Genomic DNA, 23,166 nt, shown 5'->3' with positions numbered 1-23,166 from the left:
ATCAAATGAAAGGTGCTTTATAAGTTAAAAGTCCCCCTCCCCTCCTCCTTCCCAGTCATAGCATCACCATTTTTGGTTCCACAACATAATTTAAAACTTTTAGAAGAATGAGAAGTTATTGGATTGTTTGATACTAAGAACCTCCATGGTTTCCCCTTTAAGCGTTTTACTTCTTATTTTGTGTAGCAGTATTCTGCCTTTTACAATTAAGAACTAGAACAACTGCGGTCAATCACATTAAAACCATCGTCCAGCTTAAGTGGCCATGGAAAGTTGGCAAAGCATAAAGATTAGGATCTGAAACTTGGAGGAACATCTTCTATCCCTGCATTGCAGTTTCTGCATCATCTCCCCAGAATCAGCTCACATGCAGAAGCTTGGAGCTATACGTAAAAGATGTACGAAAACAGTAAAAGGGCTCTGGTGACCTCCTGTGGCAAGTTGGGCAAGGACAAGTAGATAAAAACCCAGGCTCCACTTGGGGGCAGACTGCTAGCAGAATGCATTTGTAGTATAATGCAGTGATAGCTAAAACATGTATTATTGAGCTATATCTAATCAAAATGCCATTTATATATTTTTTGATGGAACATGTAGTCTAAAAGTCATCCATTCCTTCAATAGATCTCAAATTTCTTTATCTTGATAAAATGAGAATAAAGCCAGGGAAGTCTGCAGCTGTTTGGTTAGGACATGTTTTCCCTCTTATTATCAGATAGTACAGGCTGGTAATGCCCAGTTAGTTCTAGGCTACAAACTGATAAGCCTTACTTTTGGATATTGGTGGTTATCTAAATTAGAAAACTTGCATCTTTCACTTAAATCTAGTTAAAGATAGTTTAGTTATACTTTAATGTAGCTGTACTTAGATAGGTTTAAAAAGAGTTTACACTGATGTAGTTTAACTCATTAAATTACCAAATTAAGTTTAAATAGTTTAAGTGCATTTATGTTAGGGGTGCTCACCAGTGTAGCTAGATCTATTTTGGTTGCATCAGTGAAACAAAATCTATAGTGGTGCAAAAAAATTGTTTGTAGATTAGTCCTAAAGCAGTTCAGAAAAATTATTCACCTACAGCCAATCAAATGCACTAGTGTACCAGATTTTTTAAATGTAAAATAAATTACTGAGGTGTTTGCATATTGGAGATAAACGTATTTAAATTAACTTAAGATGTCTCTGATAGAACACAGTCTTCTTACAGGATCAACTAGGATGCTGTGTCCAATGGTTAGAGCTGGCATTCAGGACTCCTGGTAGAGGTAAAAAGTCTCTATATGTTGCAGGTTATTCATATATTTTTTCAGGTGCACAATTCACACAAATTGCTCCTTTAGTGATCCTTTCGGACCTTGTAGCAGTAAAACATCCTCTTAGGACCACAAAGCTGGCCATTGTAATTCCCTCTTTACAGGATTTCTCACTCACTCACAACTTGTTTGGAATGCAGTATATTTGCTAGTGGATTTGAGCAACTGAGATTACAAACCTGCCTTTTGCTGTTTTCTGTCAATACAGTGGTGGGTAGATGTTACACTGCCATTTGCTAGTTCTTAAAGCTCTCTATAGTGTAGGCCCGTTATATTAGAGGTGTCTATTCATCAAGCCTCATCTATGCTCATGCATCAACCACGTTTTGTCAGATGTCAATGTCATGTCTCAGGTTGGTAGGCAATTTCCTGCTTTATTATGAGGGGCCCCTAGGATAGCTAACTATCCCTCCTTGAATGTTAGTCTCTCTCTTTCCACATTTAAAAAAGATGCATGTTTTTTTCATCTATCAGTTTTGTTTTGTTTTTCATTTGAACACTGCTGGCCAATTAAGGGCTATATTCTCCTTTCCCTTCCCCCATCTTAGTAAGTTGTATTAACATCAAACATTTTGTACCCTATAGTTAAAATGTGGCCTATGTACACAAATTCATTCTCCACTTACCTGGAGTTCTGTGGCCCTTGGGATGTTAGTAGAATGCAACGTCTTATTCCATATCCATATGTTTTTAATTAAAAAAGGAGTTAACTTTATAAGAATCCAAGCGCACACAATAGTACTGTTTATAGCTTTTAAAGCAGGCTACAGTCATATTGCAGAACCATGTTTGAACCCTGCTAGGGAGGATAAGATGGAGAGTCTTGTATGTCATTCACCATATCAGCACTTGAGTGTGCAGATGCCTTGAACTAGTTCTGAGAACCAGTGCCTCAAAGATCAGCAAAAGAGTGAGTTTCATTGAAGATTTGTAAACAGGTTGATTTTTTCAAGTACAGAACAAAGAGTATTGACTTTTTTGGGAGGGTAGGCTGTTCGAAGACTTTGTCTTGCTACCTTTTCCATTCTATAGAATACAAACCAGTTCATTTTTCCACAACTATATAGAGAACTATGTCTCAAAACAATGTGGTACAGTGGACTGAGCACTCTCTGGAAGCCAGAGACCCCCAAGGATTACTTCTGACTCGGATACCAGTTTGCTGTGCGGCTTTAGGCAGTTGCTTAATCTTTCTTGTCTCAGGTTTTCCTATCTGCAAAAAGAGAAAACGTCTCTCAAAGGAGGGCTATGAGGCTTCCTTGTCTACATGAGACTATTGTCCAATTTAACTACATCTGTTTAGAAACCAATGTAGTTCAATTAGTGCAATCCCTTTGTGCTGACACGCTTATTTCAGGGAAGGAGTGTCATCCATTTAGCTTGCGTAGACCAGGGGTTAGACTGTTTTAACTAAATTGGTTTCTAAAATAATTTAAATTAAACTAGTATGATTTTGTTACATATACAAGACCTTAATGGGAAAAATCAATAGAGTAACACTGCCTAACACATCCAAGTATGTGCCAAGTGTCTTGGATGAGTACATACTTGGGGTGGCAAGCCCCTCCTGTTGCTCATGGCCTTGTGGCTACACTATTTTTAGCATGCTAGCTTGATCAGAGCTAGCACAAGTATGTTTCCTCAAACTGGGAATTACATGTCCCAATCAAAGTGCAGACATACCCTAAGAAGGTGCCATTGTTATATGGTCATTTTTCCAACTACAGCACTAGACTTTGTTCAACATATAATATTACAGATGCAGCTCTGTCCTTCTTCCCTCAACTCCTCTGTACCTTTTTATTTTAAACACCTTTTTATTGTATTTTGTCCAAAACTAACCTACAAGTTCTTCAGGTCAAGAATCAGTTTCCTTTCTATTGTCACGTGTCCAGAACACCCTTGGGTACTGTAAAATAATAATAGAGTAAAAAGTAACCAAATTATTTAAGTTGCTCATTACCAAATGCTACACACAACCATTTTATTGCTTCAACTTATCTGTAGTAGCCTTGAACATTAACCTATTGCAAATTATTTATAACAGATATCTCCAGTGCCGCTGTTTCTGGTGTCCCTGAACATTTCACTGATACAGAGGCAAAGAAAGCCATAATTAGAAGTGATATTAGCTTAATGCCTGGGAATTAAGATATCTCTGTCCCAAAGTGGTAAGTAGGTGTTCTTGGGAATGGAAAGCATCACAACTCAGTATAAAACTGAAAGGTTTATTCATATTTTAGTAAGACTTCATCTGACACTCTTTTTCCTGGCAGTTTAAGAACTACTTCAACTGGAAAATAAAACAGAGAAAATATTTTAAATATAGGACCACTGAAACTATAGCTTCTTAAATGTCAATATATACATGAACAGCAGTAAATGGCTTAATTTTCTATTAAACTGGCTATTCCTCAAAACCAGCTTTTTAGAATAAATTATACTTTACCAAATTCAAGTGTCAGACAGCTTTTCCTGCTAGCCAGAGATTGATCATTCATCTTTTCCAGGGGAATTTAAACAAAAACACCACCAACCTGCTTTAAAAATGGCCTACCACAATCATTACTTTATAAAAGTTAACTCATGACATTACATGAAAATAAGCAGATACCACCCTGCAGCACAATATCTATCTTAGTAAATGCTACCTTTAAGTACACAAATATACATTTGTAACAACATTTTCCATCTGAAATGGTTTCAAAATGTTTTTTATGTACCATAGGTTGTAATCAACAGTGGTGCTGACAGAAGGGAATAGTGTGGTAATGCACAAAAATAGCTGCAGGCCAAGCTGTATTGCATTACACAAGGAAGTGTGTACTATAGCCTAAAACTTCTTAGAATACTCTTTAGCCTTTTCAGGAGCAGGTTTATGTTACAAATATGGGATTTGTTACCCCTTCTGAAAAGGTAAATTCAACCTCAAAGTTTCAACATTAGGAAGACCATACACTCCATCTCCACTCCAGATATGTGGTGCATCAGTTTCTCCTCCCCCAGCAATTTCACAGTTAGATTTTCCAGCAAGAAATAAAATTGAAATAAAGTGCTGCCTCAAACTGGGTAAATATCCTTCCCATCAGCCGCCACATAAAAGCGATGGAATGCTTTGATCCCTCAGATAGCTACCCATACTGTCCTAGAACTTAACATTTCACCTGAAGTGGAAGACTTTAAAACTTAAAATCCACAGCTCAAGTGTTATTCAAAGGATTTCACGCTGCAGAACAGGTGGAGTTGTAATTCTTGAGGCCTATAGAACTACCAACCTGCTGCCCCAGTTGGGAGAAAGTGCATGGTCATGAGCATGCTCCAATGAAGACCTTCTTTGGTCAAATATGCTGAAAATGTATAGAATCTCTTTATTGAAATTGTGCCTGAAAGTGGGTTAGCTGTAATCAGAAGCATCATTTCAACTTATTACTTGGTAGGTTCATACTTTAAGAGCAGATCTTTGAGAGTATCAATATGTTTATCATAATTTTTCAACAGTTCTTTATTACTAGCGTGAGAAGTATTCATCACCTGTAGGGAAATCTGTTGCAGTTGACCAAGTATTCTAAAGAGGTTACAAAAAGGTATCTCTGCAGAGGATACAGTAAAAGCAGTTTACAGAAGCTACATTGTAAGATCATGTTTCAAACTATCAAGTTATCTTCAACTTCTCATTTAAGTGCAAGTCAAATGGAAAATGTTAAATAAAGAAAGTTAAAATGAAGCCAATTTTTTTTTAAAGGGAGTCGTGTCACTTTTACAAATAGCCTCTCTAGTTTTCAGCCTGTTGTACCCAAATCCTCAGAGACAGTAGTTTATGTGCACAGAGAATGGGAAAATTGCATTTTTTCCTTAGGTTACATACAAAATCCTCCACATCTGCAAAACTACTACATTCTATGGTTCTGCTTAATGAGCCTAATAAATATACATGAATAGGTCAGAACAGATGCTCAAACAGCCATGACACATGAGATCATCCTGTTTTGTTTTGAAAGCCTAACTGTAAAGTTACTGCATGTCACTTTACAAATGTGTGACCTTAATTATGGCCTAATTCTGATAAATCTATCAGTCACTGCTCCAGATCAACCACCAGCCACAGCATGACATTTCTATACAAAAAAGGTATCAACAAATATTTCTTATAGCCACTGGTGAGGCAAAGTGATGTCTTACTGTAGTTTAAAAACTAAAACCCATAATTTCTACAACAATGTATTTACTAAGAGCTTAGAAAGGGGCTATTATACAAACAATAGGTCTCACGCTGAAAGTGCTGAGCACCAGCCAAACTTAAATGGGAGTTGCATATGCCCAGTGCATCTCAGATTCAGGTCCAATATGTTCACAAATGTAGCCATTTACTAAGCCCACTTAATATGCGCTACCACCATGGTTAACGTTCAAATGCTTAATTCACAGTTAATACTGGATGCTATTTCAGTTTCTTGGATAAACAGTCCCTTTCCGGCATATTCCATTGGGCTAATGGGTTAGATTCTTGTCTAGGGGCAGTGATTGTCTCAGACTATCACTCTTATTCCTCTTGCTCAGTGACATTCCAAACAACAGTTTTACCTACCTTACACAGTGCAACACTACAGAGCAATGCTTGCACATGTCAGAATAGTCTGAGTTAGCATGTGGGGGAAGTCTTCTGTATGAAAAGGCATAATCTAGTTTGGCAAATGGAAATGCCAATGCCTCTTGCTGCCTAAATCAATTTTATATGGCTGCTGTTGGAGACAGAATACTGAAGTAGATGGACCACAGGTCTAAGCCAATACGGATATTCTTATGTTCCTCTGTAACATGTCCTGCACCCATTTGTTTTGCTTCCATGTATACCTGAAGCACAGCGGAGGTCAGAGAAGCTATACTTAGCCTATTTGAGATGGACAGACTAGGAACATTTAGAATATATGTAGCCACTGATGCATTCCTCACATCATCCCAACTTGCATATGAATTGTTAGATACATACTCAAAAGCAAAACCAGTGCTTAAATAGGCGGGACGGGGGAGGAGAGAGTCACAGACCTGGCAATTTATTTATTACATCTAGCTCTGCTGCTGAGGAGTGCACTTTAAGCAGTTTTACCAAAGCTGCTGCTCCCAGATTATGACCACCTTAAGAACTGACCAATATAGTTTTCATACTACTTCCCTTCTGTAAAAATTCCCCCCTGCCCCTCACTACCTTCAACCTCCCCAATTACATGGTTTGTTTCCTCGGTACTTTTTCTGTTTGCAAATCATGTGCCAGTTCTGTGTGGTTACAAAATCTGAATGAGTTTATGATGAAGACTCAAACTCCGATCTAATGTCTTCCTGCATTAGGCCAGCAGTCTTCACCGAAGTAGATTATGATAATTCTAAATCCCTACTCTTCAAACCTAGAGCCAGGGAGTGTGTATGTTCTAGCCCTAATTGTGCAAGGTGCTCAATACCCTTGGGTGGATGGTGCTAACCAATATTACAGTTCAAGACAACCAGAGAGAATTGTCACACAAACAGTTCCTCCATCATGGAAAAATAATGGTGATTTGAAAAAAGGCACACCAACTGGGCCACATTTGCACTCTAAGTTTTGGAATGTCTCCTAGTGGTTAGATGCAAGGGCTCTTCACACTTGGCCTCTCTTGCCTTAACACAATCACACAACCTCATCTACATTAAGTTTAATACCTGTGATAATACTGTAAGAGTTTATTACAATTTGTAGATTCATCTCTCTCCTTCCGCCAATATGTGTCTGAAGAATTTTAAATAACCAAGATTCAAACAAGTTTGTCATTTTAGGAGCATCTGCTGCCTCTTCTGCAGAAGAGCTTTCTTTAAACATTCATGAAGCACCACTAACTGGATTCTGAAGCAGAGTTTTGAAGTCACTGTCAAGCACAAGTCCCAAGAGAATAAAAACAGGCAGTGAGATGAGCATATAAAGGCAGTGTTTAGTGGGTGAAACATTACTACTTACCCATGTTCAATATCTGCAGCCGGACTTTCCCCAGTTTGGTTAGCATCAGTGACCTCTTGTACTGCATCTTCATCTGTCTGAATACAAGCATGCAGAGGCCACTTCAGAGAATATGCTTAAACCCAGGTCCTTCAATTAAGAGCACACGGTGCATTACTGGCCCTATTCCAAGACCTATCACCGCTATACGAGGGAACTAATGCAGTTTCCCCAAGGATTTCTACAAAGTTCACAACAGTAGTCATCTCCCAATCTGAACAACCCTCACACAGACAAGGAGCAGCACTAGATCATGATGTTCATTGCATTTCAAGAGTATAGTGACATAATCCCAGAAATCAGTCTTTAATAAAGGCAAGGAAATTAGAATGAATGACTATTCAGACAAGATCTTTTTGAGCAAACATGTTTTAATGTGTCATTTCATAATTCTTAACCTATCTTTAAAAAGAACTAAAGACATTGCTTCATAGTTCTGCACCAGCAAAAGGAGAGGCACGTGACAATGTTTTCAAATTAAAAGTGCATGGAGTATTTTGCCGTATCCTTTATACATAAGATATCTCTGTCATAAGAAAGAACGCAATGAACAAATGTTTAGAATGACAAGTACCTGAAAACATCCCCTCCCTCTGCCCTGACAAAGGGATTGATACACAGCACATTCTCTTGGACAACAGTGCAAGGCTTGACCACATATTCTTCTTTACAAGAATCTGGCATTTAAACCTCTACACTGATTTCTGGAGTATTCAAAACAATGTTTTAAATAGAACAAACATTTCTGTGTTCTTGTATAGTTAGCTAGATCAGTAAATGATTTGTTATAAACAGGATATCACAGCCTTACAAGTACTATGCAACAGCAGTTCAAAATATCATTCAGCCAATGCCTTCTGGTGTCCGCTGTGTGCTAAGGGTAATCAAACTTTGGCTCTTAGCGGAGGTAAATAGAAGTGAATGAATTACGCATATTTTCCAGAACTGACCTCCACTAATCCTCAGCGACAACAAATTTCAGACAACCAACAACAGATTTATGGATTATCAAGACACAGGCGATTTACAAACATTGCAGTCATTTACAAACATTGCAGGCGTTTAAATGTGGGAAGTTCAGTAGTCAGAGTGTGCTGAGCTCCTGAAAAGAAATCCATTGGCACAAGAGGGCTGAAGAAGCCCTGAAATGATGGAACGTACATTTTGTTAACAAATGAAATTTCCTATCATTTCACTTTATTATTCTATATTGAACTCAGAAGTGTAGTAATTAAAGCAGAACTTGGGATGTGGAAATTTGAGTCTCATGCTATGAGAAAATAGCTGAGAAGTCTAAAAGCCATGAATGCTACATTTACAAAGCTTAGAGCTTTCCCCAATTTCAAACAACTTTTGGCTTTAAAGTGTAGGTGATAAATGTCATTCTCCAACAACTAAGGGTTTTTTTTTTTTTTTTAAATACACCATGCATGTTGTAAACATGGAAGCAATGCATCCAGAGAAGGAAAAATAAATCATTCAGGCTCTTGTATCTAGATCCAAACACTCAGCTGATCTCGCAAAATGATGACAGGGGCAACTTTCCTCTGAATACAGGCTTGCCCAGAAATTAAACTGTAGTAGGCAGCAGGTGCATAGGTTCAGAAGGAGGGCAAGTGTTGCTCATATGTGTGGGGGCGAGTGTTGTTCCCATATGTAACAAAACAGTATTCTGCAGCTCTCCATTTCTGCTAAAAAGCAAGACAGCCATAACTACACTGGTCACATGCAATTATCTGGCTGAAGCTTAACTGGTCTGGACAACGATCTAGAAGCTTAGCATGTAACTAGTTACTGAAAATACATATTTTTCATTGTTAGAACATTACTTCTAGTTTGCTCTCTTTCACTGAGATGCCATAAGATTGATTGTATTAAGACACAATTAGATCCACATCTATTTAAACCTAGCTACATATTTGCCCAAATCTCTAATGGGGGTTCACTTAAAACATCTTCAGAAGAGGTTTCTTCCATATAATCTACTTAGGAAAAATATTTCTCAGAATACAGATGACATTTAGTAGCTGTTACATAGGGTGATTATAATGCACTTGTGAATGTTCATTCATCCAGACAAGCTTAACATTCTAACACTTTACTTTAGAAAGCTGTTCTAGTGCACAAGCAGGCCTGCTAACAGGTTGCAAGACTGCTGCTTTGGGGCACAAGATGTGGGGTGGGAGGCTAAGGAGGGAATCAAGATATCCCTTACAAGTTTAAAGGAGGCAGGGAGAAAATGCTTATTTTAAGTCATTCTTTAATTAAAATATTTGTAAGTATATTATTCCTACATCTGACTAGGTCTTATTATTGAGTGAGGTCACATTCTCACAGCTGAAGTCCCTCAGAAGAGGTCAGGAGCAGATATTATTGTAGTTTAATTCCAGTCATGTCTAATGACTAAGTTACTGAGCCTTTTACAGCTCATTCCATACATACAGACCACATCATCCAAAAAGACATGAAAACAATCAATGCTAAAGTAGTAATGCCAATACACACAAGAATAAATCAGAAGCTCCATTCTTTATTTGACATACAGATGCAACTCCTGCTGGTGATAACGGGAAGAGAGAGTGTGCATTTCTAGGGCAATCTCCTTCCCTCGATACTCTAGATTTCCTGGCTTTTCCTAGTAACATTATTTCATCAGTGCGCATGTCTAAATTTCATGCATAATGAATTTATTATTTTTTGGTTAGAGAAAAAAATCCCCTTAAAGATGAGACAGAGCTAATACAAACCACTGCCACTCTGATTGTCAAGATATGTATTGCAAGGTGGTGGGGGGGAGGGGGAGGGAGGGAAGGATGTCTTGTTTTTGAAGAGGCAGGACAATTAAGTAAATCTGTTTAAAGGATTGTACACAACAAGTGCTGACCCAGTGGTTCATAATACACATTAAAATGTATATTTGTCCTTCTTGGTAAATTATTTTTAAAGGCTGTTTTCTTCATTGTTCCCAAGTCCCCAGACCAATCTTTGGTCTCATCTTTGGTTCCTCACATTAAATATGATTTCCAATCCATCAACCCAATGGAGATTGTGCCTTAACATCTCAGTCAAGCAATTCATTCCTGTGCTAAGTCTTTGTGCAGATATATTCAACAAAATTGGTGTAGAAAGCGAGATTAAAGTATCTCAGAATTCCTCTGCTATCAACATTCCTCCCCAAGAGGCCCTTGGCTCACATTAGGCATCAACAGCAGTTTAAAAAATATCTCCAAACTCTTTTGGAACTACAGGAGTGAAAAAAAGAAAAAAATCTAAACATTCATTTTCCCTTTGTAAAGATTACTTTAAACACAGAACTGATTTCTGTTTTCCTCAATCAATGGTAAGCGCAACCCTCCTTTTCTGGAAAACTGGCTAACGAATTGCCAAGGCAGCATTGTGGGCATTATCTACCAAGTGAGCTACACTTGGTCTGTTATTCATTCCAGATTAGCCCTACGGTACCTCCAGCCAGAACTATAGGGTTCTGATTGTGGTAAAGATTATTAAAAAAGTTATCTTTAGTTATACTGAAAGAAAGCTGAGAAATGAATCCTTCTGTGGATTTTTCATCTTTAGCACCTTTCAAGTTTAACCTAAACTAATTAATGAAGATATACAAATATATGCAATTTATACAACAAGTCTGGAAACAACTACCTTTTTTAATTTTAAAGCAGTAAAATTGGTTTATAAATTCAGATTTAGACATAAAAGATTGCAGCCCGTGTCAACAATAAGTAACTTTAAAAAAAAAAGATAACATAACAATATGATAATTCCAGAAAGGAGGGCTAGATTCTAAAAATACTATGATTTATAGACTGAACTTGATATTATTACACCAAAAAGAGGTCCAAATTACAGCCGGAGACTAACTCCAACATTCTCATTAATAAAAGCAATTAAGTAAACCTATGTTGGTCTAAGGATTTAGTTTTAGTCAAAATACATTACTGTAAATTACTACCTTTACTGACTACACTTTGCAGGGTAATCTGTCCAGATATCCACAGATCCAACGTCTTACTTTTCCTGTGTGCTAGTTTCTTTTCCTCAATGCAGATTACCTGGAAATCAACAGCCAGCTCAATCAATGAGATGTAATTACAATGACACAGTGCCAGCTATTAATCTCTACCCAACAGCATTTGACTGGAATGCTCGGAATTTGTGACTGGTAAAATACTGCATATTATTTACAAGTACCCTTATCCACCGCCTTCTTTCTATACATCACCATTAGGATAGTGTACTCTTGCTAAACAATCTATTTACAAATGTAAACTATGCAATTAAAATTTTAAATAAATAAAACTATATACAATCTCTACATCATGTAATGATTTGAGGTAACATAACCAAGCTAATTATATCTTTCACCATTGGACAAGTGATTTATCTATATAGTGCTAAAAAATTCTGATGAAGGAACGAAATCCTTGGCTCACTCCGTCCACTTTGTAATGTCTTGCTTGATTTCCCCCCCTTCCCCCCTTCATGCTGAATAATTGTGTAAAAACTCCTTGAGCTTTGTTGGATAGTCCGTCATCACTCCAGTTGCTCCCAAATCAAATGCTCTCTTATATTCTTGTTCTTCATTCAGTACCCAAATATACACCTAAAGACAAAAGTACAGAATGGACAGATCATCTAGGAAGTCACTAAAATTAAAAGAAAATGTGCACAAAAATTAAATAAGGAAAATTATGATCTAAATAGTTTAATATTAGCGAAAGGGGAAGCCAGGTATACCTAAGATGCTCACATAATCATGACGTTAACATTATACATAAAAACAGGTACTTGACTGCAAATCTAGGAAAAGAAGTTCTCTAATGACAAATGACAAACTTCAACCTCTAACTGTCTATAGAAGAATGTGAATCTCTCTGTTCAGATGTTTCCAATTAGCAAAACTAATATTAGCTAATGCAAAGCTAATAAGGGACAAGTCATTTAGCAGGTTTGTAGAGGTTTAAAAAACATCAAATATGAAAAGAAATGTTTTAATAAAATCAAAAAGGGTTTTCAGTTAAAAGGGCTTTCCCCAAGCATCTAAATATTTCTTTACAGTGCATGTGTTAGTGTCTGAGAAACAGAAAGCGACTATAGAATAGAACATGAAACCTATAAATCTGACTACAAACAGAATAGTATTTCATAATCTAGCTTGACTGCCTGTGATAAACAAGGTACAAAAAGTACACACCAGTGGTGAAAAACTAGTTAGATTTAAAAAAATCTGTTCAATTTGGATAATCTCTAGTATTATTAGCAACAAAGGTAAGGAATTAATTTAAAATGTGTTTATTTTGATAAAGTCCCTTTAAATAAATACTTTGGTGGAAGATACTCTTGCCCCACCTCCACTTCCTGCATGGAGCCTTATTAGAAAGTAATTTCATCTGAAAATCTGTTAAAAGCCTTTTCATATTAAAATGTCAAAAAATAGGTAGTGAAAAGTAAACTACAAATATTAATTAGTAATCAGATGCAAGGCTAAACTTAATCCACTGCAACTTTTATACATACCATAAAGATCTGAATAAAGAGGACGCCTACAGTAAAATTGTACACACCAAGAACCCCTTCAACTATTAGGAAGATCTGGCTGGTCTAACTGCCTTCAGTTCCTATCTTCAGGCCTACTTTTAGGAATAAGGGGAGTGGTAGTGGGAAGAGGGAGTCAAACTTTTAAGAATATTAACAAAATGCCATGTAACTATGAAACAGCTTGACTTCTGGTTTTATCACACTGTACCTGAATGCCCCGAGCAGTGAGGTGATCAAACAATGCTTTCCTCATTAACAATCTGCAGCAGTGAGAAAAAAACTATTATTTTTACAGAACCCAAAGCATGCTAAGCATCTTAGACCATGTCGAATTCTCAACATCTGTATGCTCTGTGGCAACTGCTCCATGTCACACAGTTTCAAGGGCTTCCAATGAGGCACTCTGCTTAAAAGCTTAAGTAATTAAAGCTTCCAACCTAGCTACAGCATTCCAAACTATTTGCATTAGTAGTGTATTTCTGTGATTCATTAACTCCTCTCCCCACAAACAAGCTCAACTCCAGGTAGGAATCCTTTTTTTTTTCAAAAAAAATAAAAAGGAGGTCTTTATACTTTATAGCAGCACCATTCTACAACAACATCAGTGAAATATGAATTAAGGAGCACCACCATTAGGCAAGATTCTTATCTGATTTACACCCTTAGAATAATCCTCTTTAGCCTCAAGAACTTCATCCTTGATGCCAACAGACATGACATTTTTCTTAAGTGACCTCCCATTAAACCAGATTGCCTATCAGAGATCTTTACTTGGGTTACAGAAGTAGTGAGACACACACACAAAAAAAAAAGATTTATTAGATCAAGTCCAACTCCTGCAACTTTTGGATTTAGTGACCCTGCAGAAGACACACATTTAACACTATCTTTTAAGGTCAAGCAAAGCTGTATAGGATATCTTGTGGACACCGTGAAATGACCACATGAAGTAAGAGGCCAGATTTTGAAGCCACTCACATCCATGTAAATGGAGAGTAACTCCACTAAAGTAAAAAGAGTAATTCAGGATTATTTTATGGGTATAAGCAAGATAAGAATCTGCCGAGTGACAGTGCTCTTTCATGCATATTTCACTGTATAAATGTACATGTAATATGAAATATAAATCTATAAAAGATATTCCCCCATGTGCTGCAGGAGATGCATACTGGCATTACCTCAAACATACAAAGTACCAAAATTTGACAATATACAAAATATGGTTAATTTCACAATAGTAACTCTGTACTAGTCACTTGAGGCAATAATCACAATGTATATAGAAAATGAAGTGTATCAGGGAAATATTGAAGTCTTACACATCAGCAAGCCAGATAACAAATTTTTGGCTTCTCGTCATCTTCTCTGGTTCTTTCAGCCTAAGAAAAGAAAAAGGAACTTAAATTTACCTCAGCACAGAAAAGTGCCATTTCAGACTATGTTCACGCAAAAGAAGTGTGCTGGATCAGTCTTTTGAGTTCAAAAGCAGTTTCTCTATCACCCACAAGAGTATGGGAAGAAGAATCTTCCCCTGGCTCTGAGACCAATGACTTGGATTGTGCCACACAGGAGAAACGCCTAACTTTAGGTGGAAAGCAGGAGAGATGGAGACCTAGAGGCAATTTCAACTAATCGTTTAGGCAAAGGAATGACAAATCAAGAGATTCTGAGATATAAAACAAGCTCTGATAATACCATGCTTTTTGGCCTTCACTGGCTCACTTCATCCCCGTGTCAGTTTCAACATCTGATAAAAGGTACGTAGATAGTGTCAGAATAATTTCTTTTTGCAGCACTGAAGAATGTATCACTATATAAATGCTAGATAGTGCTCTTTAGCTAAACTCAGCATAAATGGTGTCTGCAAAGACAGCTGCTTTTCTTTGTGGGATGATATGTTAGGGAGACTGCTGTAAACAGGAAATGTGCTGGGTGCACACAGTTAAACAAACATCCCACCGCTAACCACTAAAAAAAAAAATCAAGGATGTCAAGTAGACGTTTCTTAAGTGAAGAATAGAAACTTTTGCTTAGACATGCACAAAAAAAAACAACACATCAGAGAATACATGAATCTTCATCTGTTTTGGAAGAAATGCTCTCTCTTACCACAGATATTATCTTACATTCATACGGTGCCTTTTACCAAAAGCACTTTACCCAATAATTAAATATAGTAATTATTTCTCTCACCTATGAAAGGCAGACACCTCTCAGTTTTAATAGCACACAGCAACACCACACAAACATTTAGGACAACAGGAGAAGAATACTTGAAATCAATTACCCAAACAGGCCTGGACACTGAAGTCAAACTCTCTACTCCTGCTAGACGTGGGATGGAATCTTTAGATGTTTAAATGTACTAATTAAATACTGACCAAAGGGAACAGTGCCACATACTAGATCACTAACATCACTTATTTTAGCATTCAGATTTTCTTGGAAGTCTCCATACAAGTGTTGCCCCAAATTGACCATATATAGCTGGAGAAATGTAACTAGATCAGAGCAGAAGACTGCAAGGACATTTTATTGCCTTGCTGTTATGTCACTGGAATGACAGCCTGATGAGCGTGTAAATCACTTACTTCAGGATGATTGAGGGCATAGGAATTTCTAAGAATTCCTCCCTGATGGGAATGAATGGCAGCAGACCAGTGTAAAACAAGCCAACAAGAAGCAGGACACGTTTCAAACAGAAAAGGATAGGAATATCAGCATTCTGTAAAAATACATAGAAAAATAATGCAAGCTATTTATTAGGTCGTTGAAGCTTTCGTATCAAAACAATCTTCAGCAAATCAATGTGTTGTAAAGTTTAACATTTGTGCTTAGACTTAAAACATCTAGCAGAGTTGCCAGCTGTCCAAGTTTGCTGGGTCTGCCTTTGATTTGTGTAGTCCCAGCTAAAGTTCCAAGCAATTGGAAGAGGCAGGAGCTTCCGCAAAAGAGCCAGCCATTGCCTGTGGTCTCCATCCCCTGCCTCTGTAATCTGATAAAATTCTGGGGAAAACCAGGAGGACATTCTGACACTAAGCACTTCCTGTCTCTCATATTTTCATTACCATAGGAGCTGCGCATGCACAAAGGGGCGCTGTTCAGCTTCAGAGCACAGATGAGCTGAGCACCCTCACAGAAAACCAAAAGGGGAGAATCCAGGCACCACTGGGTGCCTACTGAGTGTGGTTCTGACTGGCTCCAGGGCAGTCACCAGCCTGGGGAAGAGGGCTTCGGACAAGAGAAACCAACTGCCATTCTAGCAAATCCAGCTCAGCTGTGACTGGGAAACATAGACATTCAGAAAATAAAAGACTCTGAGGAACAGAAGAGACAGCAGGATTCAGAGGACAGAAGTGAGAAAGGCAACAGTCCTTATTCCTTCCCCACAATCCACTCGATAGATTGATTTCTCTTCCCACCCCACCAATTTTTTTCCTCCAGTATTATTGATCCCATATCAGAGATGTATGCAATATTACTGTGCAGTGGGTAAATCTTGCTTAAAAAAAAAAATCAAACAAGCCAGGGGGTATCTACAGTTGTACTGCTTTAACTATAAAGTGGTACAATTCTCCTATTGCAGACACAATCATACCAGAATTAAAGGTGCTTGTAACTGGTATAGCTTATTCCTGTACGAGAAGAGGAATAAGCTGTATCGGTATAGGTCACCTTTACACCAGTAAAAGGGACGGTCTGCATGAAAACAGAGTGCCTGGCATGCTGGGGTGTAAATCAAACCCACAGTAGCCTGCTGCACACTAAGTGTCACTGTGGACCCTGCTGCCGAGCACTGTGGGTTCTGCAGTGCACTATGAGCTACCCCACTTTGCAATAGGAGTAGATTAAAGCATACTAGAGAACTTTGGGCGCACATCATCAGGGTTCACATGGATAGTTAGTGCACAGCAGGCTAGCACAATGTAGATTAACACTCCGGTTTGCTTGTACAGATAAACCCTAACTGCACCTATGCTAGGACTGTTGTCCAAATTGAACAATTTTCAGTAGAAAAATTATACCACCATCAAAGTAGTTAAATTGGTGTAAAGACTGTGTAGATCAAGCCTAAGAGTCCCTACCACAAACATCTTACAGCCTAAAGGCATAATACCCAGGGCATTACAATCCAGAACAGCACAGCACAGAGACAGTTGTGGGTAGGCTTTATGACTTGAATGTTTTTTCACAGAGCAAGTGAGTTTTCAGGAAACCTGTGAAGGAGAGGAAGTGCCCTTGGTACCCCTCAGCTGGAAGGCCATTGGTGAGACTAGCAGCACAAATTAAAGCGTGTAATGGGACAGCATGGAATCAGGAGAGAACTTCAGTAGGATTGTAAGAGTAGGATGGGGAGTTGAAAGAGATGGAGGAGTAGAGAGACTTGAAAGCAGGGGGTGGAATATTTAACTTGATGGAGAAAGACAGCAGAAGCCAAGAAAGAGGTCAGAGAAAGATGTGGAAGAACAATGTGTGGGTCTCACTCTCAAGCATCAATTAAATACATTCATATGTATGAAAATTAACATAAGTCATTTTAAAAAGTTAGGACAAAAAAGCAAGTGTCAATATTTTATTTAATTTATATTTTACTGTGTGGAAGAGTTAATACCATATTGGTACCACAGTTCTGACCACCGGTGAAAAACCTGAGTAAATGGCTAAATACTCAGCATTTACAGAAAAATACTGCATCAGCCAACCACCATACAGTTACAGACAGACTAGGTGGAGAGACTGATCCTTAACAAGGGCATAGTTATTTCTTGGTGCTTACCTCTTTATGACACTTCTCCACAATCTCATAATTGACATTGCCCCATACTGTCAAATGTTCTCGTTTGTACTGGCTCACCAACTCTGAAACCTGCGATCAGTAATCAAAAAGCAGAATCCTGACATTTATTCACTGATACCACCCATTTGAGATACGTTTATTCTACATCACTTGCACAATTATTCATTGGGACCTCAATATACTGCAATTTATTATAACAGAGTTCCTTCAGAAAAAGATAGCTCTTCATACTCTCTCCCACCACTTTAACAACCACTTCTAGGACGGGATGCAGCAGCTGTTCAGAAGAGCATTTCAGGATAAGAGATAAAGAATACTGAGACACTGTGTTGTTAGTGGCTATAACTAGAGCCCTTTTTGGGAACCAGCATCCTGGTTTCCTAGGACATGTAGGGGCACTGGGTGTAGTTAGAGTAGGAAGGAATTGGGTAATGTGACTGGGTTTGAAAGGTTAATGGAGATCATTTGCACCTTAGGGAGTCTGATGAGCTAATGACGTAATTAGCTAATGAGCTGGATAGCTCAGAGAAAAAAGCAAGCAGTATAAAAGGCTGAGTCAGGGAGCAGGAGGGAGCCCCCATCTATCTGCTGCTACATTGTGTTGTACATGGAGCATAAGGCAAGAAATAATAATAAAGACTCTTGGTGAAGGTACCCTGGAGGAGCACGTTATGCTGTTTAAAAACCAGGCGGGCTTTACCAGCCAGCCATATCAGAGGTTTCTCTCTTCTATCAAGTGCTGTTATCTTTACCTAAATAGCATACAGTACACAATATCTAGATGCCAGTGTCCGCAACTGTCAGGACCTCCATTTTGCATCTCATCTTAAAGATGCCTCTAGCAAAACAGCATCCCCTTCCTATTGCTGTGAGGAGGCACAGGTTCAATCCAGACTCAGGGGAAAAAACGATTACTCACCTTCTCGTAACTGTTGTTCTTCCAGATATGTTGTTCATGTCCATTCCAATTAGGTGTGAGTGCACAGCATGCACAGTCATCGGAACATTTTCCCTTAGCAGCTCCCATCGGGTCACCTGTGGAGTTCCCTGGAGGGGCGCCTTCATGGAGCTCAATACATGATCCTGCCCCTCCTCGGTTGCTTCTTGCCGGCTACTCCGACAGAGGGGTAGAAGGATGGGTATTGGAATGGACATGAATAACACATCTTGAAGAATAGTAACGAGAAGGTGAGTAACTGTTTTTTCTTCGAGTGCTTGTTCATGTCAATTCCAATTAGGTGACTCCCAAGCTCCACCCCCCCGTGAGGTCAGAGCTAAGGAACCACTGACTGGAGCACCGCTCTACCGAATCCTGCATCATCTCCGGTGTGCTGGGTAATAGCATGAGAGGTGAATGTATGTACCGAGGACCACGTTGCTGCCTTGCAAATTTCATGTATCAGGACCTCGGCCAGGAACACCGATGATGAGGTCTGTACTCTCATGGCCGTTAAGTGCCAGGGCTGGGACCTTGGCCAGCTCATAGCATGTGTGGGTGCAGGATGTGATCCAGGAAAATATTTTTTGAGATGAGACCAAGAGTCCTTTCATCCGGTCTGCTACCGCTACGAACAGCTGGTTCGACTTTCTGAACGGCTTAGTGTGCTTGATCAGAACGCTAGTGCCCGTTAAACATCCAATGAACGTAATCCCTGCTGTCGACTACTGGCATGAAGCTTAGGATAGAAGACAGGTAGAAAAATGTCTTGGCTAGTATGGAAGTGTGATACTACCTTGGGAAGAAAAGATGAGTGAGGCCCAAGTTGCACCTCATCTTTGTGGAAGACCGCGTAGGGTGGATTGGAGGTAAAGACCTTTAGCTCTGACACCTTTCTGACTGACGTGATGGCAACCACAATAGAGAAGGGAGCAAGTCACTAACAGTTCAAAAGTGGGCCCCATTAATTTGGAGAGAACCAGATTGAGGTCCCATGCCGGGACAGGATGTCTAGTCCAAGGATGTAGGCGTTCCAGACCCTTGAGGAAATGGCCTACCATGGGGTTAGCAAATATGGATGTGCCACACGCTCCCAAGTGGAAGGCTGACATAGCAGCACGATGCAACTTGATGGATGACACTGCCAGTCTGTGTTGTTTCAGGTACAGAAGGTACTCTAGAATGAGCGGTATAGAACCCTGTAGTGGAAGTATATGCTGCTGGGCACACCAGTGACCTTTTTCCACTTAGCTAGATATGTGGCCCTAATAGATGGTTTCCTACTGCCAAGTAGGACCTCCCTTACTAGTTCTGACCACAGAAGCTCCACGGGGTTTAACAATGAAGCTACCAGGCTGTGAGATGGAAGGACTGGGGGGTCTGGGTGATGAAGGCGACTATAGTCCCGAGTAATCAGATTGGAGTGCAGTGGTAACTCAATTGGAGTGTCCACTGACAGTTCCAAGAGTGTGGTGTACCAATGTTGTCGGGGCCACACTAGGGCCACCAGATTTACTTCCACTCTGTCCCTGTGGACCTTGAGAAGTACCCGGTGCACAAGAGGGATTGGAGGAAAGGCATATAACAGGCAGCCTCCCCAGTGAAGCAGAAGTGCATACGTAATCGAGCCAGGACTGTACTTCTGGAAGAAGCAGAACATTGGACACTTGGGGAACTGCTGACAGGCTGAAGGGGAGGACCATGAACTGATGTTTTTGGTCAACCACAAACTGTAGAAATTATCTGTGTGCAGGTTGAATAGCTATGTGAAAGTACACATCTTTCATGTCAAGAGCGGCGTGCCAGTCTCCCAGATCCAGAGAAGGGATAATTGTACTTAGGGAGACCACGCAGAACTTCAACTTTATCATGAATTTCTTGAGTCCCTGCAGGTCTAGGATGGGTCTGAGACCCCCCCCCTCCTTGCTTTGGGAATTAGGAAATAACAGGAACAGAATCCCTTGCGCCATAGCTCTTGAAGAACCTCCTCCACTGCCCCGATGCAAGGAGCATCTGCACTTCCTGGAAAAGGAGTTGCTTGTGAGAAGGGTCCCTGAAGAGAGATGGGGTTTGGCAGTCCGCAACAGATTGTGGATGAAGGGCAGATTCCATGAGCAACTGCTTCAATCAGAAATCTCCCTCTTTTAGCTCTGGGGTGGAAAGCCCTGCAGATCTTGCACCTGTCTGTCTGGTTCACCTCCCCTAGACACTTCAGACATGAGTTGTTGGAGTCACTCATTACTGTAGCTTGCTGCAGGTTCTGCAGGGTTTAAATACCGCTCTCAAAACCTCACTATATTTACTAACAACCAAGACTAACCACAAATAAACTAGGCTAAACTAACTATATGAAAGAACACTAAGGAAAGCACTTGCTAGGCAAGCGATTGCAGTTCCAATGACCATCACTGGTAGTAAGAAGAAACTGAGGAGGGGCTGGGTCAGCAGGGTCATATATTGAGTGCCATGAAGGCGCCACTCCAGGGGGCTCCAGAGCTGACCCAACGTGAGCTGCTCAGGGATAACTTTCCAACGACTGTGCATGCAGCATGCACACACCTAATTGGAACTGACATGAACAAGTATTCAAAGAAGAACACCACCTTCTACTGAATCATCAGTTCTACTTCCTGTAATCTCTTATCCAAGTACAGATTAGATGTGACCTTTGCGCAATTTCATTCCAATGCAACTCAAGGTGCTAATCGTGGGCAGCAGGTACTGTGTTGTGCACCTTTTTAATCAGCACATTGTTGTTCACTTTGATGTCAATGTTGACTGGAGTATTTGGAAATGCCTCAAACACCTCCTTCAGCAGTGGAAGGCGATTGTCTTCACCCTCACAGTGGCATTCTGGAAAGCAAATGGAGTTGTGTCACTGCTGTGATTTGCCTCTCAACATTTTGCAGATAAAAGCAAATCTATAGAGCACTCAACATTTTGATAAAGAACCTAAAAGAAATATAGTTCTGAAAAGCTAGCATACTCCTCGTAATGAGAAGAAAAACCCTGCAACTATCTAAGTGAATCAAAATCATTATCAAGGCCAATCCTATGGTCCAGCATACAGTGCAATATGCTACCCTCAGATGCTCATACTTGGGGGAACAAAATAAACCCTCCTGGACCAGCATACTTGTATAGGAATCTGGAAAGCATATACAAATTTAGTTCTAATTTTTAACCTGGATGTGTGAACTCATAAGGTGCCAAATGGCAAGTATAAAAATCCATCCTATGAAAATGATGTGGCAGAGTTCATCATTTCAATGTCCACCCTGTTCAAATCCTAAGTTAATGGTCACTCTCAACTTCCAACAGCTCCAACCTGCTAAATTTAATGGTTAACAGATAATGATAAACAGAAGATGGGACTAATAGAAAGAAGAATAGATAGGTATCATCTAGAAAAGAAAGTGTATTCTCTTCTCAAACTTGTATTTACTGAGGAAGCATTATCTAGTGGTTGGAGAAGGGAACAGGAGCCAGGAAATCCAGGTTTCAGTCCCACAGATGCTATGTTACCTTGGGCAAGTCAGTTGATCTTTGTACCCTTATTTCCTCATTTGGGAAATAGGATAATTGTGAAGCTTCACTTAGTGGTTTTTTAAATGCTTTAAGATTCCTGATGGAAATCTTGAATAACCTTGGGCATATCTGAAACAATGTTGAGGACCATTAATACTAAATACAGATACTAAGTCCTTCAATTTAGCCCATTTGATAAAGTCTTCAGAGGTTCTGAGGCGGGGGAATTACTCTTAATTTGAGTTTGTCAACATGGTGAACATGATCTATTTAAGTAGCAGCCTGAGAATAAGCACCTTGTTTTCAGGAGGAGTATTTTCACCATTTTATATGCTTTCCTCCTCTCACAGCTATATTGGTGCTTTGCTTAAACCCACTAATAGAGCAACTCACTCTCTCCATTCCTTCTGCTAAAAATGCATTTGTGTCAGCCAGCATATTGCAGAAGTCTCTACAGCGTACAGAACAGCGTAGTAGACCCAAAAAAATCTCTTGAAGTCACAAGCAGATAACACACTAGCTAAATGCCATGAGTTGGAAAGAGAAAAACCATTCCTCCCCTCCCCCATATCGGGGATCACGAATCAACAATCTTAAAAGAAATCACAGGGGAATTGGAAAGTGGATGTACCTATTGCATGGAAGTAACTGAACAGGAAAATCTCTCTTGCCAAGTAAACATCTTAAATTAAATCACTACCCACTGATGTGGAATATATCAATTTTTTTTAAATCAAGGCAGATGATTTAAACAATCTTCCATTTCATTTGCCAGAATAAGAACTGCACTATTGTTAATTAATGGAAAAATATTGTAAATGCTGTTGCAATTTAAAATAATAGGTTTACCTACAAAGAAACAAAAAGATTACCTTTCTGAAAGGTGACATCCAATTTGCACAGATATGGTGGGAGTTCCTTAAAAAAACAAACAGAAAAAATTAACATTAGCAAAAATACACACAAACAGTCATTGTTTTTCTTGAAACACATGGAGCAAAACAAATTTCAAGCCAC

At 39.3% G+C, this 23,166-nt stretch overlaps 1 protein-coding gene across 2 annotated transcripts in view; it reads right to left on the bottom strand.

The window, feature by feature from the left end:
* Positions 1–2,104: 2,104 nt before the first annotated feature.
* GDPD1 (glycerophosphodiester phosphodiesterase domain containing 1) overlaps positions 2,105–23,166 on the bottom strand; it is a 35,292-nt gene continuing 14,230 nt past the window's right edge. The window contains exons 4-13 of one of the 2 annotated variants that reach the window (XR_003996891.1): positions 23,022–23,067; positions 21,356–21,474; positions 17,664–17,753; positions 15,478–15,611; positions 14,206–14,265; positions 13,095–13,146; positions 11,301–11,951; positions 7,295–7,371; positions 3,154–3,220; positions 2,105–2,524 (exon numbers count right to left, since the gene is read on the bottom strand). Coding sequence is in view for 1 of the 2 variants with exons in the window: in XM_030536322.1 (XP_030392182.1) it covers positions 11,829–11,951; positions 13,095–13,146; positions 14,206–14,265; positions 15,478–15,611; positions 17,664–17,753; positions 21,356–21,474; positions 23,022–23,067 (624 nt within the window). In the remaining variant the exon portion in view is untranslated. Of the gene's footprint in view, positions 2,525–3,153; positions 3,221–7,294; positions 7,372–9,843; positions 11,952–13,094; positions 13,147–14,205; positions 14,266–15,477; positions 15,612–17,663; positions 17,754–21,355; positions 21,475–23,021; positions 23,068–23,166 lie in introns of those variants that run through there. The other variant, XM_030536322.1, reaches the window with a different exon arrangement.

The sequence above is a fragment of the Gopherus evgoodei genome, chromosome 17 (genome assembly GCF_007399415.2).
Source record: "Gopherus evgoodei ecotype Sinaloan lineage chromosome 17, rGopEvg1_v1.p, whole genome shotgun sequence".
Taxonomy (NCBI): Eukaryota; Metazoa; Chordata; order Testudines; family Testudinidae; genus Gopherus; species Gopherus evgoodei.
Note: the sequence above shows the minus strand (reverse complement) of the source record. Positions and strands in the feature narration are given on the sequence as shown.